Raw genomic sequence first — 20,887 nt, 5'->3', positions numbered from 1 at the left:
CACGTCTTGCTCAGAACTAAAGCCAGAGCTGCAGCTGCCCTCATGGACTGAGGGAGGAGATCTCCACGTTCTGTCTTCTGTAGTCACACACCGAACACAGGCAGGGAGAAGAAAGATCTGGTGCGTGAAGCCAGTTTCCACTCTGCCACCCAATGAAGCTGTGTGACCGTGAGCAGGTTATCAAGCCTCTCACACAATGTCTGACATCCAATAAGCAGCAAGCGAATATGAGAAGACTGTTACTAAGTAGTACTATTCGGTTCCTAGTTGATAATTTCATTATCACTGACTCACTTCCACTTAAACTGTATTTTACTGGGTGCCTACTTTATCCCAGGCATGACCAGAACCCAGCAGTAGAGCAGCGAATATGATGGAGGCCCTGAGGGAGAAAGACTGTCCCAGGCAGGCCGGGGGCTCTGCAGACAGAAAGGCTGGAGAAGGCCCCGGGGAGGAGGTGGCAGTGGAGCACCTGCCCTAACGGGGGGAGGGCCAAGCCATGCCAGCAGCAGCAGAGCAGCACATGCAGCAGCTGAGCACCGAGTTCAGAGGCACCAGGGACAAGCCGTCTGGCGTGTTTAAGAGCCAGTGTGGCCAAGGCTGAGCAAGTGGAAAGCTGGAAAAGATAAAGGCAGAGAGAGAAATGAGCCAAGAGCCGTCCTGTTCAACAAGAAGGCAGGCAACAGAGAAGAGACCATCAAATGAGACCCCCAACATGAGTACCTATGAAAACTGAAACTTCAAAGAGACCACAGCTGCTCCAGTGAAGGTAGGGGAGCAGGAGGTGGAGAAAAGACCAAGAGGCAACCACAAACCTGGAGTGAGCTCCGGGTGAGTCAGGACCGGAGGAGGGGTGGGGGGGTAGCTCCTGGAAATTTCTGAGCGGGAATGGTTTACACATTTCTTTGGATGTTTACATTTTAAAAGATTTGTTCGCAAATTCTGAGCTCAACCTTGTAACGTATCTCAGTATAGCTGCTTCTCGCTCCTCCAAGTACTACTCTCCTGGTCCATCATCTTCTGTGACTTTTTCCTGGGTTATTGTAGTAACCTGTCCATTGGTTTCCTGAGGTTATCCAAGTAAAGTGTGAATTTAACGTCAAAGGCAGGTCTAGGGAGGCTAGGAAGAGGTCAGTGGAGCAGCCCCAAATATCAACGTCAGCAGGAGAAGACAGTGATGGTCAATGAAGCAGGAGGAAAACCTTCACCAGTAAAGAGTCTGGTATCCAGGAGGCTGAGTGAAGAAAGCATGCTTGGTATCCACAGGGGCTTGGTCCCAGAACCCCACAGACACCGAGATCCCCAAATGCTCGTGTAAAATGGTACAGTCTGTGCACGAAAGCTGCACAACGTTGCACAAACTCTCATACACTTGAGAGCATCAGGATTATTTACAATGCAATGTACAATGTAAATGCTATGTAACCAGTTACTGGCACAGCAAGTTCAAGTTTTGCTTTTTGGAACTCTCTGGAATCCACCCTCACACCCAGAATTTTGGATCTGTAGTTGGTTGAAGCCTGGTTCCCTGGCTGCAGAACCAGGGAACCCACAGACACTGAGGGGCGGCTGTACTTAGACAGGACTACGGGACTGGCTGTAGCCAGGAAGTTCTGCAGAGGGCAGACTGGACAGTAAAGGGGCAGAGCCCATTAAAGTCAGGCCATCAGGAGGCTGGGCCTTTTCCTTTGAACCATAAATTACTTAGAAACATGTTTTTAAGTTGCTTAATATACAGGTATGTGCAGGATCCTGTATTTCTACATTAGAGAAAACAGTTAAATACATAACTTAAAAACTACTGTTTACTAACTATTGTTTGTATTCTTCCCTTTATTAGAAACATAAGTCCTATTCCTTTAAGACTAGTTCTGCTTTATATATTTTGAGGAATTTATAAGTTTAAGAGCTACATCTATTTCTATACTTATTAAATTATTGGTGAAATGAGCCTTTTACTGTTATGTGGTTGCCCTCTACATCCATAATAGAGCTTCTTTGGTATGGCAAAACCAATACAGAATTGTAAAGTAAAATAAAAAATAAATAATAAATAAAATTTAAAAATTAGAAAAATTAAAAAAAAAATAGAGCTTCTTTGCCTGAAAATTTATTTCACAGGGTGTTAACAGCACAATACTGATCTTTTTTCCTGGTTATTATCTGTCTGGTATATTTATACTCAAGTTTTATGTGAGTTTTTCAAATTGAAAGTCAGGACTCATTAGAAGGCAGGAAAATTCTTTTCACTATTCATTTATTAATTCATTTTACTAACGTAGAACAAAATAGAACATTGCTGAGAAAACCGTTTGACCTCAGCGTAAATAATAACACTGAGTATAGTTTGGTAAAATGTGTAGGTCCGGGACATATAAACAGCTCTGAGACACACATAGAGGCATACACGTGTGCTAGATCTCATGGTAAAACACATGGTTTCCTCCAAGTCAAAGAAAAACGTTTGAACGTCACTGTTTTGGATACATCCTGTGAACAGCAGACAGCTTGATTTCATGTTTTAATCCACTCTAGTAGCCTCTGACAATCATCCACTGCTAGTACCTGTGCATCTCACTTGTGGCTTCTATTCATCTTGCTTCCCCACGCTGCTTCTGTTTTCTTTCCTTCTTTCTGATCCCTACATTTCTCTAGTATCTACCTGCCCAATGACTGTTTAAGCTGCACTTCTAATGTTGGAGCTGTTACCCTCATATTTAGCTGACAAAGCTTTATTCTATCACCCCTGTTCCAACCTGCACCCAGTACTGAGCTCTACAGTATAAAAAAATCTGTTCTCATTAGTTTTCCTTCATGAAGCCAGTGCTCACTGATATCTGTTCTTGAGGTAATTTAACCATGCAAACAAATATAGACTGCCAGTTACATTTCCTCACGACTTTGAACATATTATACCACCATTTTCTTGGCATTGATGATGCTGTGAGAAGTCTAATTTTTCTCTGTTTTTAACATCCTTTCATTTTCTTTTATACAACACTATTTTGCTATCATCTGCCAAAGTATGCATTTAGATTTACCCAATTTGAGATTTTTCTGTTAATCCTACATTTAAGGACTCATGTCACTCACTGATTCTAGAAAGTTCTCAGCTATTTTCCCTTCAGATTATTTCCTCTTCCTCATTCTTTTTATTCTCTTCTTCAGAGTTCCTGTTAGAAAAGGGTTGACCTTCTCATTCTTCACGTTACATAAATCTGCTTTCATAATTTCCATCTGTTCATCTCTGTGCTATGTTTTGGGCAAGTTTTCTCAGATGCATCTTCCTGTTTACTAATTGTTCAGCTATGTCTAATCTACTGCTTTATCTATCCAATGACTTCCAGAACTTCTGTTTTGTTCTTTTTCAAGTATGCTTGATTATTTTAACAGCCTCCTATTCCCACGGTTAGAACAGTTTGTATTAATCCTCACGCTCCTGAAGATATCACACATGTATCACCAGTATCTCTGATCACATTTTCTTCTTTCATCACCTCTACCAACAACCCATGCACCTTCACTCATCTCGTAAGCCTAGCTACACTCTCAGTTTTAAAGATCACATTATTCCCATGGGCATGTTGATTTTAAAAACCCATACTGTGAAGTCAGATAGCTAAATCCAAATGGAAACTGTACCACAAACTATGTGAATGCAACTTAAATCCATTTTGTTGTGCCTCTGTCTTCATCTACAAAATAAGGATAACAAGTCTTTACCTCCTCGGGTTTGGGTAAATGAAATACAGAGTTCACGAATTATAAACAGCACACAGTTGGCACAGTGCCTGGCTCCTAACAGCCACTCGATGGTGACAATACATCAATGTCGTCATCTTCACCACCCCTCATTTGAGGAGAGTCAGTCCAATCTTCCTTACTTATGAGGATCCAGGCTCCACTACATAAAACAGTGCCTACATCCTTATTACTAAGGTTAAATAAGTTGGCTTAAAAGAATGAAAACAAAGCTTAGATACCCCAGGATTTGCATTCAACAATTTACTGAGGACTAAGACTATTGCTATAATGGAGGCTGCCTCTGACATGTTTCATAAATTCAGAACATTAACAGAATTGTTTTAATTAAAAATACCTAGAGATATTTTCAGGTAACTTTTAGCTATTCTTAGTTTTTAAACACTTGCTTAATTAACTGACCAAATAGATGGAGGTCAAATCTTTTTCAGCCATTGCTGAAAAGTAACCAAACTATATTCTTACAGACTATTTTGTTAGGTCAGTTCCAGCTAACTTGACAAATTTGAAAATTACATTTCTCTGATAAGCTGTAACTGGGATAGTATTTTTATTCAACTAAAGATTTACTCACCTAAACATGTTTGTTTTTCTTTTTAAATGTCTAATCTTATCTATTTAGATCCTTGAAGAGAAAGTAACTGACACTTAAATGCCCTCTTTACGCTACAATCATCTTTATTTCTGCAGCATTATCTATAAAAACAGGGGTTCCTGTGGCAGAGCTCCCTTATACTGCTCGCAAACATTAAGTGTTTTAGGTGTACAATTTCCTACAAACACCATGGTTTACTGAAAAGTGAAAAATAATTATTAGGAGAGAACCAGGGAAAGGACAACTATAGGGACTTCTTTTATTTCACCTTGAATGATTTTAGTTTCATTAAAGTCAGTATGACTTCACTGAGATCACTTCCCAGCATCAACGTTGTATGTGAACATCACACAGACACCAACTCTTTTAGGTGAGCTGCGATCACTGGACATGACAGAGTAAGCTCTGCAGCACATTAATACGTTAATCAGGTGTGATCACTCCCAGGCACGAAAGGATGCCAGCAGCACAGGAAGTAAAAGCACTAGGACTTGGGAAGTGCTCAGAGCAGAGGCTGGATAGAGCAGCACTGGCAAGAGAAGGGTGAGGGGCCAAAGACCGTCACAGAAGAACGAAAGCAAAGAGACGGCTCAAGCAAGCCCACGCCAGGGGTGCCCGAAGACGGGCTACACCGAAGTGCAGAAGAGAGTGCTGGTTAACAAGTACCGGCCACCTCTATGTGTACAGGAAGCCCAGTGACCATCAGTGAGAAAATTAAACACAGATAACCATCCTCTCACGTGTGTTCTAATACGCAAAACAAATCACGTCCGAGTCACCCCAAAGTAGGTTTGTAATCTTACTTCCACTCCTCTGGTGGGTGGGCAAGTTCATACTTCTCCCTCACATTGGAGACACCCATATCCAAATGGAGCCAGTGAACCTCCTCTGACCGCAGGTGACTCAGGCGAAATCCATAGCAGGCCACGTGCTTTACTTTGTGACTGTCCACTATCTTCTGAATGATGCCCTAAAACATACCCCCCACAGAAATGACTGTTATAAACAAAAACTGCATGCTAGAAATTAATGCAATGTTCATTTCTTTCAGTTAATCATCAGAAATCTTTGGTAAAAAGAGTATCAATTTAAATAAATCACTTAATTTTACTTAGGAATCTTTTTTCACAAATAGTATTTTTATGAACAAAGAAAAGTGTTTTTAAAACCACAAGAAGAGGCACTGCCCCTTTCTTTATTGATTTCTGCAGCTCCACCACTGCATCACCCCAACTCATCCACCCACATGGGCCACCCCTTGGGGGGCCTCCTAAGAAGGAGACCTGGGGAGGGTTATACTTTCCAAACCAATAGTATTGCTGAGAACAAGCTGCAACCTTAGTATCATTTTTTTTTTTTAAAAAAAACACACATTTAGGAATACATAATTAAAGTCATGTTTCTGATAATATTGATGACATATAAAAAGCCACCTCAAGTTGGGCCTAACCATCTGCTCTCTACTGGTTAATATACAGCAATCCACAAGAGCCCCCAACCTAATGCTTTCAACATGTGTGTCCATGAGTTCAGAGGAGATGAGGGCAACCTCTGAAGGAGGGCATCAGAGAAGGCTCCCTAGAGAAAGTGGCATTTATCCCAAGCTGTGGCAAAGTGCTCTCAGAGGTATGGTAGTCGTGTGTACACGTCTGTAAGTGGGCAGCACATGTGGGAAGCCCCACTTGGGAATACGACGGAAACCACAGGCCATCCTCCCATGAGGGCACGTGAATCATAGTCCACTGCACTCTTCTCAATCTTTTAGGTCATTAATAAGTTTTCTTAAACGATGCAGATATTAACAAGAAAATGTCTATTAAGAAAAATCAGTACTGTCTACTAAGGAAAGCACTGGTTTCTAACAATTAGCAATTAACTGAAGTTATCATATAACTTACAATGTAAAAGTTCTGCACACACTAGTATTTCTTTTCTGTGACACAATGCTGTTGATAAACAATTAAGGGGGTTCCCAACCCTACCCCAAAGAAGAGATAAATAACGTGTCTGTATACAAAGCGGTCAGGGACCCAGGGAGTCCACACCACGGGAAGGGTGTGTGCCGTGCTCCCACGCCTGCCGACCGCCCTCGTGGACTCCTCAGTCCCCAGCACAAGGCTGTGTTGCAGCCCAGGAGTGGCAGGGGGAAGACAAAGAGAAAGGACCTGGCTGGAAGAGCCATCCATAGCTTCAGAAGAAGATTAACTCTCACTGGATCTATAGCCTACAGAACTCAGGCAGGGGGACTGAGTGAAAATCGCACCCCACTCCTTGCAACTCCATGGACCATATGTTCCAAGGAATTCTCCAGGCCAGAATACTGGAGTGGGTAGCCTATCCCTTCTCCAGGGGATCTTCTCGACCCAGGAATCGAACCGGGGGTTCCAGCATCGCGGGCGGATTCTTTACCAGCTGAGCCACCAGGGAAGGGGGACTGGGATGAGCATAAAGCATCCCTCTGGCTTCTGGATACAGGGCCGCTGTGAATTCAGTGCAGGCTGAGCACTACCAGAGGGCGTCCTGCGGGGCGTTGCAGAACTGGGGGGGACAGAAACCAGATCCAGCCCCAAGCTTGCCTGCAAACCTGTGCTCTGGGGTGTGAGCTCTGCCTACAGGAAGGGACATCTTTTTCTGCTAATTCTCTGAAAGGCGACTTGTGCAGCCTCTCCTTGCCAACATCCAAATCCCTGGACTGCAGGACAGGAGCTGGCGCCTCTTTCAAGCTCCCACAAAAGCGCCTTTGTCTCCTGCTGCTGCTCTGCCAGCTCACTACCAAGAGCACACAGACTCTGATCACCCGGCCATCCCCCCTCGACCCCACGTCCCCCAGCGGCAAGAGCTCCAGAGCAGCCCTGCTCCTGCGAGGGCTCCGCACCATGCCTGCGCCTCTCATCCTGTTCCTGTGCTCCCGGTCGGGCAATCCCTCCATGCCCAGAGGCAGGGCGGGTAAGGCAGGTGCAAACCATTCCTTACACTCGTGCTTGCCGTTGACACCCCAGAAGGAACCCCACCTTCTCTGGGTGTCTGCCCTGGTGACCTCTCGCACAGGTTACCCTCATGTCTCTGACTCGTGGGCACAAACTGGAGCCCACCTGCAGAGAAGCGGTGTAAATTACAGGGATTTGGTCCAAAAAATGTGGCGCTGACTAGAGGGGAAAGTAGGTTTCTAGTCTTGAGGTCTTAATGGAACAGACAGTATTTCTGTCAGTTCACTTGATCACACTGCCAGAAAACACCAGAATAATTTTAAGTCTGGGTTTGTGTAACGAGTCCCCAGACTGTAGGATCTGGTACCTAAACCTGATCCTACAGTTAGCAATTTCACTCTCCACTAAAAAAAAAAAAAAAAAAGCAATAAACACAGACATTTTCCTTTTATTTCACTTTTCACTTTCCATTATGCTTCCATATTGATTTCGGTTCTACTTCTCATTCTCCAGGACTCTCAGAAATGTCACTTCTCATTCCATAGGGACAGCAGCCAAGACTGTGAGTATAGGAAGTACTTAAATATTTGATGCTGAATGCACATAAGTACTCAGTAACAAGTAATTCTGAGAACCAACTATGCAGTCTGGAGAACTGAACAACCTGAGGACTAAATGCTCAAATACTACCACATCCACAGAACACACGCACACATCAGTGTATGTGTGTATGATTTCTGGAATACGTATCTTTAGAAAAGGGACTGTCTCTAGAGCACTGACAGGATGAGGGCTTTTAATACGCCACTCATGGGATCCAAGTTAAACTTCTCATCCTGGCTTTAAAGGCTCATGATAAACTAGTCCTACAATACACAAAACAATACTTAGCTACTCTGTAACCTCTGCTGACTCATTTATATCACGGCCCAGGCCTTGGAAACACGTAAGTTTTCCTGACTGAATTCTCACATTAGACATTCACAGGAAAGGGTTCTTCCCAAATTTGAAAATAAAAGAAGCCAGTGTCTGCATGGTGCTCACATCTCATCACGAACACAGCAATTCAGCCATTTTACTGCTGGGGGAGGGTTATTTTCTTTTTTAGCTTCCCTGTTTTGGGGCAAAATGGGGATGGAAGTGCAGGTAATCCTGCCACAAGCACCCTTCCAGCTGTCGTCACACATGTACAAGCGCTGCTTAGAAACAGATGTGCGGGGTCCAGAGCTACTGACAGTGTGACATTTTGATAAGTACAGCCAAACTGCACACCAACAAAACTATACCAACCACAACTGACAACACTAGACTGTCCTTCATCTTACGCCAACACTGGATCTTAAAATGTTTATCCATTCATCTGTCAATGGACATCTAGGTTGCTCCCATGTTCTAGCTTTTGTAAATAGTGCTGCAATGCACAATGGGATACATGTGTCTTTTTCCATTTTGGTTTCCTCAGGGTATATGCCTAGGAGTGGGATTGCTGGGTCATATGCTGGTTTTATTCCTAGTTTTTAAGGAATCTCCATATCGTCTTCAATAGTGGCTGTATTAATTTACATTCCCACCAACAGTGCAAAAGCGTTCCCTTTTCTCCACACTCTCTCCAGCATTTATTGCTTGTAGACTTTTTGACGATGGCCATTCTGAGTGGTGTGAGGTGATATCTCAATGTAGTTTTGCTTTGACTTTCTCTAATAATGAGCGATGTTGAGCATCTTTTCATGTGTTTGTTAAGTCATCCGTAGGTCTTCTTTGGAGAAATGTCTGTTTAGGTCTTTTTCCCACTTTTTGATTCGGTTGTTTGTTTTCTGCATTATATATGTATTTTGAAAATTAATCCTTTGTCAGTTGTTTCATTTGCTATTATTTTCTCCCATTCTGAGGGTTGTCTTTTCACCTTGCTTATAGTTTCCTTTGCTGGGCAAAAGCTTTTAAGTTTAGTCAGGTCCCACTTGTTTACTTTTGTTTTTATTTCTGTTACTCTAGAAAGTGGGTCATATAAAAAGGAATGCATTTGACTCAGTTCTGATGAGATAGATGAACCTAGAACCTATTATACAGAGTGAAGTGAGTCAGAAAGAGAAAGATAAATATCATTTTCTAATGCACATATACAGAATCTAGAAAAATGGTACTGAAGAATTCATTTACAGGGAGATACAGCAATGGAGACACAAACATAGAGAATAGACTTATGGACATGGAGAGAGAGGAGGAGAGAGTGAGATGTATGGAAAGAGTAACATGAAAACTTACATTACCATATGTAAAATCGACAGCCAAGGGGAATTTGCTGTATGGCTTGGGAAACTCAAACAGTGGCTCTGTATCAACCTAGAGGGGTGGGATGGGGAGGGAGATAGGAGGGAGGTTCAAAAGGGAGGGGATATATGTATACCAATGGCTGGTTCATGTCGAGGTTTGACAGAAAACAGGAAAATTCTGTAAAGCAATTATCCTTTGACAAAAAAAAAAAAAAGAAAAAAGAAATTCAGGAAGGCAAGGGTGTAGTATGAAGATGAGAAAAGAAACAGATTCTGCCAGAGAAGCAAGAGAAAAGAGAAATGCCCAGGTACACATTTTAGAAAAATCACTCTGGCTCTAGAGAGGAGAAATAGCTAAAAAATAAAAGTTAAGGACACCTAATAAAAAAAAATTGCAGTATTTTAAGGGGAAAAAGAAGTGGTTTGAATAAGGGGACTAGACACAAAAATGGATAGAAATAAATGTACTTTAAAAATATTTTGTAGGTAGAATAACCAAGATTTGGTGACCTTGAGAAGATATCCAATATGAGGATAAGAAAAAGGAGATTAATGCATTCTGCCTCAGATAGCTAAGTAGATGTTTATGTCATTCAGTGAAACACAAACTCAGGTGAAAGCGATTTGGAAACAGGATGGCAAAATGACAAGAACATTTCAATGGATTTTAGATTCAGCTTTTTAGAATATCCAAGTAGAAATGCCCAGTAAGCACTTGGTTATATGGGTCTGGAGTTCTTGAAAGTATGTTAATCAATTAATCACAGGGTAGGATCAGTATACTCTTATTAAGTAGGCTAAATCAGGGCATTTCTAGTCACTCACTCATTTAATAAGTATTCATTGATAGCTACTTGGTCTGAACATTCTTGCAGATTTGGAGTTCTGAGGAAGGTAGACACAGTATCCATCTTTATAAGGCTTGGAAATTGGAGACAAAAGGTAGGAACCAATGGCAGTGGTACCTGAAGCTCTAACCATTTCAGTAAGTGGACTGAATTTGGTAGTGCACAATCAGCAAACAGCATTATTATTTAACCACCATTTCCTTCAACCATATTCTGTAAAATTTCCCTTATTCTTTTACAACAGTGAACATCTTTGCTAGGTCCTGTGGCTTTTAATCATTTCCATTTATATAAGGAATTATACTCCTTTAAATCATATATGGAGACTTTTTCTGTAATTCTATAAGTGTATTGTATTATGAATTTAACCTAAACAGTGTCTGCTTCTTATTACAAATGACACTGAGAGAGAGAAAAGAGAACCCTGAAAAACTTAAGAAAAAAAGTTTATCAATTTGATGGACCAAGATGGGGGGGGGGGTTGTTGTTAAAATTTTAATTTCCATGGTTACTAACTAGTGAGATGAAGTTGTCATTCAGTTTTTTCTGCAAGTTCCTGTTATGATTTGCTTGGTTCAATGTGGCCACTTGTCTTTTAGACAGTGCTCTGAAAGAAAGTGACCTTCTTCTTCCCTGGGTGGTGAGCACTCGTGCAGCTCTGTCCTTCACATCCATTTACTCACGATGTGTGCCCCTGCCCTATCATTCAGTGATCACCTAGAGAGCCAGGTGATCTGGTCTGGTGCCAGCGATGCAACCATGGCAGGACGTGAGCCTGACCCTTGAAAGTCAAGAGCTGAGCAGGAGAAGGAAGTGACAATGAACAATGTAGCAAGAGAATTTGTCTGTGAAGAAAGTGAGGCAGGGGACAAGAGAAAAGAGATATCTGATGCGTTCAGCTATCTCCTCACGGATCACTGGTAGCACTTCGCTGTTTATTAGAGGAGATATCTAAGGCCATGAGCATAATTCTCAACACCGTCCATCTCATCATTTCTATGAACAGCCAAGTACATTCATCAGGACGATGTGTCTTTTATTATGTCCAGGAGTCACTGTTCTCAGTGCGCTCTCCTTCAGATGCTCTTCACATTCAGGAAACCAACAAGTTCCTACCATCTTCTCTAAGCATACCTGTACAGGTCGGAACCTATCATCACTCAGTTACCAAAACAAGATGCAGAAATCCAGCCCTGCTCTGGGGAAGGCAGCACATCTCCTGCCCTTGGTCCGGCAGCAGACGCGGGGCCCTCCTAACAGTCCTCAGGACAAAGCAGGCAATTCTGTTTTCATGATCTACAGTCACCCTTGGTTCCTCGTTGCTGCCATAACAAATGGCCACAAACTCAGGGACTTAACTAACACAAGTGTGTGACTGTCCAGCTGTGCAGACCACAAGTCTGAAGTGGCTGTCACTGAACTAAGACAAGGCATCAGCAAGGATGTGCTGTGTTCTGGAAGGCCCGGGACAGGTGACAAGGAGCCAATCCCGTAGGTCCCTGGGGGCCCCTGAAGAACGGGGAGCTCCTGGGGCTTTTGAGCAGATTACTGACAAGAAGACCGGCATGTGAGAGAAAGAGACAGGAAGCAGGACGTAAAAGGGGGCGGCGCCAGGACAGACGGCCACAAGGCACAGTGGGAGAGGAGCAGGCGGGGGCTCCTGCAGGGCTGGCGCGCTCACTCCAGAGAGGAAGGTGTGGGAGGCTCCGAGTGCAGGACTGATGCGCTCTGGCTCTCGTGTCAACAGGATGGCTCAGATGGCCGGGCTGTGAACAGACGGGGCAGGGACAACGGAGAAGGTGAGCGTCAGTCAGGAGACCCAGGGGTCCGAGAAAGGTGTGCAGGAGAGGCCCTGGAAGGTGTGGGTTCCAGGTACGTATAAAGACAACATGGACAGGACAAGCTAACATACTAGACACTGGGTGTAAGCAAAAGCACACTGCAAGAAAGACGCTGCAAGGGGCCTACTTACCTAAAAGAAGGGGAAACCCTTCATCTGAAGCACTGGATGGCTCTTCTGGAGGAACAAAAGTGAAGACAGAGAAGAGAGGCAGAGATACAGTGTGGGAGCGTCACGTTTTCAACTGAAGATGAGACTAGCCAGAACGGGGTGTCGTGTGGACTAAGCAGAGCGCAGGATGGAACCACGGCCATGGCTGTAAGGACTTACAAAGACCCAAGAGGCCAGAAGGGGCTGGCAGGTGGGGCCTGGGCCAGCCTCTGGCATTCACTACAGGACTTCCTTCCAGGTCCACATCTCTTCGCACTCCAATATGTCATTTACTTGAGTTTTCAAAGGCAGCCTACAGAATGAACTTTCCACGTCCTTATTGCTCTTACAGACACCTTCATCCCACATGTTGGTGGCTGACAATGTATCTGGTTTAGACTTCAGAGACACAAGGTGTTTCCCCCAAGGCCTCTGAAGACCCTGTTTCAGTGTTACCCTGCATCTGGCATCGCTGAGAACAGTCTGATGTAAACACTGCCCTTCTTCCTAAGCAGGAGACTTCTCTAGTAGAATCTGGATCTTCTCCATACACTAACCTTGGCTCTTCTACACTGATCCCAAACTTGTCTCCAGAGCTGCCTGCAACATGGCGCTGACACTAGCCTATGGTCAAGAGGAGTGATGTTTGTGGCCATGGGCTACTGGTTACAGGCAGGACACAGGAGCCTGGACCCCTGTTGAGGAATCATGACTGGATTTATGACTTGCACCTGATGTTGGTGGCATGTGGCCACAGGGTGAGGCTGGTTATGGAGATGGAGCATGCCCGTGTGCCCATCTCACAGATCCCACCTCCTCATACCCAGGCACTGCACACGTGGCTGGTGACAGCAGGGAGTGTCAAGGCCACAAGGCCCAGGCCTGCGATGTCCAGAGCCCTTCAATGAGCACGGTTCTCCTACTGCGGCTGCTCTACACGCTCCAGCTATTCACAGCGGAGGCCTGTGAATCCTATCAGCAACCGCTATGCTATTAGTATGTAATTAGCACATATATGTAATAGGAGTAAAATCTGTTAATTAAAGAAACCTCTGTGATGAATTATAACAAGAATTCTGAATTTTCCTGGTAAAAAGGAATCTACAGAGGTTTTGGTTCTCCTGAGCCAAGCAGCCTCTCAGAAAACTACTTTCTACAGAGCACAGCTGTCCAGCAGGGACATAAAGCAGGCCACGTACACCATTTAAAAATTTCTAATGGCCGCATTAAAAAACTATAAAAAGGTACAAGTGAATTTAATTTTAATGATAATTTCCTTTAACCTAGTATGCCAAGAACAAAACTAACAGATTACTGATGAGGTATTTTACATTCCTTTTTCATACTAAATCTCTGAAATCTAGGGTTTATTTTCACTTTGTTGTTGTTCAGTTGCTAAGTTGTGTCCAACTCTCTGCCACCCCATGGACTACAGCACACCAGGCTCCCCTGTCCTTCACTATCTCCCGGAGTTTGCACAAACTCATGTCCACTGAGTCAGTGATGCTATCTAACCATCTCATCCTCTGCCGCCCCCTTCTCCTCCTGCCTTCAATCTTTCCCAGTATCATGGTCTTTTTCTACTGAGTCGGCTCTTCGCATCAGGTGGCCAAAGTATTGCAGTTTCAGCTTCGGTCCTTTCCAATACACTTAGGATACATCAAGTCAGACAGCTACACTCAAGTATTCAGTAGTGGCATACAGCTACATCGGGCAGTACAGCAACAGGGTCTGAGACTCAATCTAATTACTAAGCAACTCTAGATAACGATAAGCTATCTCCTTTCAGAAAATGGTTGGCCTTTAGATCCATCTTAATTTACATGAAAATCCTGCATTTTCAGATGTTACAACACTAGATGAAAGTGGGTTATGAGTAATTCCCACCTGCCATCACATTGATCCAGTGTCACGTGGATTTCATGCTACTCCCGGGGAGGGCTGAGGTCAATCCATGCCAGTCGAGGTTTCTTTGCCTCATGCTGAAAATCAATCACCAACTGCTAAGACTTGCTAAATTCTAAACACTGATCAATTACTGTGAAGTACAACAACTTGCTCTTTGGCCTCATAGATTTGCTAATATTGATCTTCATAGAAGTCTGAGAAATACGTTCTCATAACTTATGTGTTTTTATCTGATTTAAATTTTTCTTCACAATACGAATGTTTTGATGCTGGTAAGGTTCTGCTGCTGCTGCTAAGGTTCTAACACTGGCTAAAGACCGACACGTGCCCAGTGATCGCTGGTTCTTTCCATGGTATGAATCCTCTCATGTGCAGCACGTTTATTAAAACCACAGCACATCTGTCACGGAGCCTTCCCAAAGTGAAACTCCTGATATAAGAAACTCTTAACATCTCCTAAATGTCTTGGGACATTCATAACCTTTGAAAGGCTCCCCTCCTGCACAAATACTCTGAACTCTATTAAGGTTGATGCAAGGGTTTAAAGAATTTCCTCTCTTGTATCTGAAATTTATACAACTGCAAAATGCCCCAACAGCCTTCCCATAAATGTTACATTTATAAGGTTTCCTCTCCAGAGATTGCATTTATAAGGTTAAGTATGAAACAGAGCTATAGATAAACTAGAAAAAGTCAGCAAGTGTCATAAAAAGTTTGTGAAGAGACTATTTCAAGTACAGCACATGGATAAATACTAATGCATATTTCAATCCTAAGTGAATGACTCTCCTTTTAATAATCCATTGGAATAGTCAGTATTACAGTACCACAGAGGTAACGATATTACATATAATGTAATACATAGCCTTAAAGTCTAAGTTCTACCACTTCCTTTGTTGTGCTTAAAAATAGTTAAGGCATGTAAGTTAACGAGTAGTAAATTAATCTCATTATAATAAAAGGGAAGGAGTATATCTGATGGTCCTCCTCACTGGACGCTTGTCCTCCTTGAAGATGAATATGGACTAAGCAGAGGAGCAGCAGGGAGGAGGGGCTTCCTCAACATTGGGATCAAACAAACATCCTGACAGCTTACATTCCGAACTCGGTTTTCTGAGATTCTGGTGCTCACCCCTTCCTCTCAGCCCCATCTGCCTACACAGTGCTGCCCCCACAGCTCTTCACCACCCACTCTCACCAGCACCCGGAGGAAGCCCCATCCGGCGACTCCCACGTGCCCGTGCAGTGATGCCCCACGGGCCCGGCCACTGGGGCCCGGGGAAGTGCCATCCGCACCACACTGAGGTTAAGGCCCCTGGGACCCCACCCACAACAGACTGGAGGCTATCCAGGCAGGATCTTTCACATCCCCAGAACCTCATCAGGCATGTGTATACAGGAGACATTTGCTTTTTAAGAATCTGTCCTGTCTGGAATTGTGCAAAGAGATTCAAAATTACACTTTCTAGAAAACAATTTATTTCCACAGAATTTTAATTGTTTTGTTTCCTATATATTTCAAGAATTTTTTTCTAAAAAACAGGAAAAAAAACAAATCAATGGCATTATATATGATGCAGTTATTTTTCTAAGAAATTTTACATAAAACTCTAGTCAGTCACATATTAACTCAGTAAGTACTACAGAAAAGCTAGCATCGCTGATATATTGGAATAACAATTATTACCCTGCCTTTTCGGTGTGTGCCATTAACATTTAACCTAAACACACACTGAGGGTGTATCCCAGGAAAACATACTCACCCTGACGTCGGTTGCATCTCCATGCCTGATAATACTGGCCCAAGTGGTTGGCTCACTGTTGCTTTCAAAATAATGAAAGACCTTTAATACTCGCTCCATGGCCCCAGGAGAACGCTCCACACCAGTTCCCAGGTGAGTCTTGGTACTTGAACTCGGCGTGTGATTCAAGTTTGGGTCAAGGTAAGCAGCGGCCATTCTTTTGCTAGATGCTAGGTATCTGTCATATTCTGGAAAAGAAAATAAGTTTTATCAGTGTACAGTATTTGAAATCCACTGGTTAAAACGTATTGTACTGATACACTAACGTAACAACACTGTTCTTTGTTCTCTCCCTATGATGTGTTGTATGTAGGTGAGCCTGAGGAGACCTGAGACCTGAACCCGGATAATCACTGTTTTCCACCACCAGCCCCCTCCCACCACCCCCACCACCTCCACCCAGAGCAGCACCTGATTCACAGCAGCATAATAAATATTTGTTAAACAAATTACTATAAGTCTGGGAACCCTATTTCACCTCTGTTCAAAACTTGCTGTTATCTATCAACAACGTAACACCACCACCACCCCCTTTAAATCACAGACTCTAAATTTGTCAGAAATATCTCATAGGAAAGCAAAATGTGTTAATTTTACTGCTTAGTTTCAAAATCTTTTATTTTAGTGATCTCTTTTGCTCCCCAAATTAGACAGTAAGGACGAATAAATATAGTATCAACTGCTTCCTGAAAAGAAACATTACATCTTTGGAGTGGTCAGAAGAAATGATACACTAGTGATAAAAAATCACTACAGCTGACCCTTTAATAAGGCAAGTTTGAACTGCCCAGGTCACTTCTATGCAGATCTTTTTTCAATGGTAAATAAACACTACAGACCTACACAATCCCTGGTTGGCTGAATCCCCAGAAGTGGAACTGCAGGTACAGAGGAGCCCTCACACAGGGGGCTGAGCACAAGTTACACGTGGACTTTCCCTGCACAAGGGATGGCACCCTTACTCTATGCTGCTCCCGGGTCAGCAAGATGCGTGATAGGGAGCGTGTCAGGGAGGTGCTAAACCAGAAACAATGCACAATCCAGATACCCCAGTGGCCAAAACTCAATGGCAAAATCCTTCATAAACCTCTAAAAAAGTAGGTCTAAACTTTTTTAGAGGATAAACCATTGTGATTTCACCATAATAGAAGCTGCTTTCCATGACAGAATGTGGTTCTGCTTTATCAATTTGAGCTTTGACTTGCTTGTCAAAATTCCATTTGTGCTATGAACTCTCAAATTGGCCAACACATCCACCTTATCAAGCCTTCCTTGACCCTTCTGGACAGTTCCATGTGCAAGTCTGTTAACCACCACCCACCCTTAGTGGTGGTGTTCCTATCTGTCTTTCTGCAGGACTGAGGATTCAGAGAGCCTGACATGTGGGTTGGTCAGTCTGTGGGACGGTGTCCACTACGGAAAGAGAAGTCCTAAGTGCTGCTCTCTGCTATACTGACTCCTCTGCTTCCAAACAATTAAGAGAATTATCTGCTGTTTGTGTGGTTCTCTACTTGGTTTTGGCCCATGGCTGAAGATGTACAACTGGGGCTGCCAACTCTCTGTCTGCCTTCACCCTCCTTCACCAGAGAGGTGGGCTCCAACTGGAGTTTGTAGCTGCAGCCCTCTGCAATCTGTGGCTGGCTGCATTTTTAGACCTTTTCAAGATTAACCAGTTACAGGCACCTGCTACTTATACACACTATAGAATATCTTTTTCAAAAAACTATCAAAGAAGAGGAAATGAAAAGGTTTTTAAAGTTGGCTTACTTGTGTAATTTAGACCCCTGTTCTTCAAACCATTAGTGGTAAATGACCAGCTTTATTTTCATTTCCAACCTGTCACAAACCAATACTTTGTAAAATACAATGGGGAGGAATTTCTAGAAAAATGAAATTTAAAAACAGAAGACATACAAAAGCCAAGCACAAAACTTCTATCATTAGAGTCAATGAACATAAAACTACCATCAAGTTGCTATGGTTTCCAGACGCCTGTGCCAGATTCTGCCCTTACTTGGTCCTACACTGTGGACAGTCCCAGCAGAGCCCCAGTCTGTGGGCCACCGCCAGTCGAGTCCCCGCTCAGGCACCAGGCTGCCTGGGGCAGCAAGAGGCCAGCGCCCACTGGACTAGGAAACAGGAAAGCGGACGGACTGTCAGTGGCAGCTGCTGACCTTCCAGCTTCAGGACTCCCTTTCACTCGCACACAACTTCTTTCTTGGGAGAAGCAAGGCAATCCCAAGGCAGGTAGGTGTAAGGACACAGGAGCTGACAAGCCTTGGCACTGACCCCGAGGCTCACTGCACAATCCAATATTAATGCTCCGTAAGACAGCATAAGAAAAAGGAAGAAAAGTACGAGGACCACAACAAGAATCCTACTCCAGAGCTGCTTTGCTTATACTCACTATACCTACTAAGATCCCACCAAGACAGTAATCTCAGTAAGCTTGTGATGAGCTGGCCCTTTAATAAAACTGGAGATGCTTGCCAAACTATGAGAAGCGAAGAACGCAAATTGCTACAGCTAATTTTTTTTTTAAATTAATGACATCAACTAGTTTGAAGAGTTTTAAGAATTTGATAATAACCCTAAAGTAAATCCTTAAACAACCTAGACAAGTGTGAAAATGTTCTCCTTAATTTTGTTCTTTCACCCATGATTTGGGTTTATTTTCTCATAAAATGATTGAGTATCCTAAATGTCCCACAGTGATTTTACTAGACAGAGAAGCTAACATTATTTAAATGTTTGACACTGTAACATGGAAGGGTATATATGGCACTCCAATACTTTGGCCACCTAATATGAAGAACTGACTCATTGGAAAAGACGCTGATGATGGGAAAGATTGAAGGCAGGAAGAGAAGAGGACGACAGAGGATGAGATGGTTGGATCGCATCACTGACTTGATGGACCTGAGTTTGAGCAGGCTCTGGGAGTTGGTGATGGACAGGGAGGCCTGGTGTGCTGCAGTGCAAGGGGTCACAAAGAGTCAGACACAACTGAGTGACTGGACTGAACGGAACTTGGTATTATAATGTCAGTGTGTTACAGTTCATATTTTCAAACTCGCCCCTTTCCCAGTGCTCTCTTCCAATGTGACTCTGACACCTCTTTCAAGAGGCATAGCCTATGTTCCTTCCCCTCAAACTTGAACTGGCTTTAGGCTAAGATACACCCTAAGCTAGGTCACTAAAGGCAACACCAAAAAAAAAAAAGGAAAGAAGGAACCAAGGTTCCTATGGTGCCCTTGGGATGCTCACTCACGAATTCCACCACCACAGTAGACAAAAGTTCCAGCAACCCAAGATCAGAGCTCCAAGAACCACAGCTCCAGCTGAGCTTCCCACTGATGGGTGGCATCACCTCTGGAAAACTGAGACAGAGCCACCCTGAAAGACCCCCAGGCTCCCAGCTGTGCTGCCACAGACACCACCACACAGAAGAGACGAGCCGGCCCTGCTGGGCCCTGCCCAGACTGCAGACCTGAACAGAACAAAAAACTCGCGTCACCTGAAGCCATTACACGTCAGATGTCTTGTTTTCAGCAACAGACAAGTGATACAGTGTATGTTTGGCTAACATATGCAGCAGGGCTTCTTCCTTCACCTGGAAGTGTGGGACACAAAATGACAACCAGAAGCTGTGTGGACAATGCTGGCCTCCTTCTCTGCACTGTTAAAGATACAGAGTGAGCATCTTTTCAGTGCCTGGGCAAATGCCACATGCCTTCCCAAGTCTGGGTCACTTTCCTTCTACATTTTATTCTTTGTAATTTCAATGTCATGAAACACCTGAGTTTCTCTAACACAAACTTTCTGCCATGTCACTTCCTTAGTGACCTCTGTTCCTGTCACAGTTATTTTCTTCGCTTATGTCAATAAGACATAAAAGACACCTACCTTTACTAAGTTCTGTTGGCTGCAAATCCAGAACGTCTGGCTCAAAAGCAAAGTCAGCATTCCTAGAGTTCGCTATTTTTTTCTGTAACTTCATGTATGTTCGATTAGAGTCCTACAAAGTTATTTCCACCGGGTAGTAAAAGTTTTTGCCATACTGTGTACTTAATTTCTAAGATCCCTAATTAGTTAGAGATATTGGAGACTTTAAAAAAAAAATCCTAAGGAAATCAAGAATGGCAAAATATAACATATATCTTCTTTATAAAACCCAAATTAATAGTGTGCTGATAAGATAAATGTATTTCAGATGGAAAATTAAGAGCATTCAGAGTATGATAACCTATTTGTTTATATTTTAACTGTGACCTGTCGTGGTGACAGAAATCAACTCAGGTTTCCTTTCCAGGGGCACCGACTGCAAGGGGCCAGAAGGGAGGCTGCTGGGAGTTGATAACCTTCCAACACAGATTCGGAAGGGGGCAGAAAACCTGGGCCAGGCTATGTAAGATTTATGTACTTTACTGTATGGATGCTGTAACTTCAATTACACATCTTTATTTACAAATATGAGAACAAAAAAGGTTTGTCAGAACACTCTTATCCAACAACTGACCAAAAGAAAGATGCAGTGCCAAAGCACACTAGTTAAAATTAACTGCCCAAGCCACAGTTACAAATCCAGCACAGAAGCAATTCACATGGACACATTTTATAAATGCCGACTGTTCTCAGTATCTGCATTTCTGCCTCTGCCGCTCTCTTACTGGCACATGCATGTGCTATTTTGAAATACAAGTAAAATGTGTGATGTTTGCAAATATGAAATACTCATTTACCATCTTTTATGAAAAGAGTTTTTAACTGCATTTATGATATATG

At 43.2% G+C, this 20,887-nt stretch overlaps 1 protein-coding gene across 21 annotated transcripts in view; it reads right to left on the bottom strand.

Moving 5' to 3' along the window:
- PTK2 (protein tyrosine kinase 2) overlaps positions 1-20,887 on the bottom strand; it is a 170,760-nt gene that overhangs the window by 112,114 nt on the left and 37,759 nt on the right. For 19 of the 21 annotated variants that reach the window (XM_040261728.1, XM_040261719.1, XM_040261714.1 and 16 more), the window contains 2 exons: positions 16,064-16,290; positions 5,161-5,327 (listed from right to left, as the gene is read on the bottom strand). In XM_040261728.1, coding sequence (XP_040117662.1) covers positions 5,161-5,327; positions 16,064-16,290 — 394 coding nt within the window. The remainder of the gene's footprint in view (positions 1-5,160; positions 5,328-16,063; positions 16,291-20,887) is intronic. The other 2 variants (XM_040261735.1, XM_040261736.1) reach the window with 1 other exon arrangement.

Source organism: Oryx dammah, unplaced genomic scaffold (assembly GCF_014754425.2).
Source record: "Oryx dammah isolate SB20612 unplaced genomic scaffold, SCBI_Odam_1.1 HiC_scaffold_19, whole genome shotgun sequence".
NCBI lineage: Eukaryota > Metazoa > Chordata > Mammalia > Artiodactyla > Bovidae > Oryx > Oryx dammah.
Note: the sequence above shows the minus strand (reverse complement) of the source record. Positions and strands in the feature narration are given on the sequence as shown.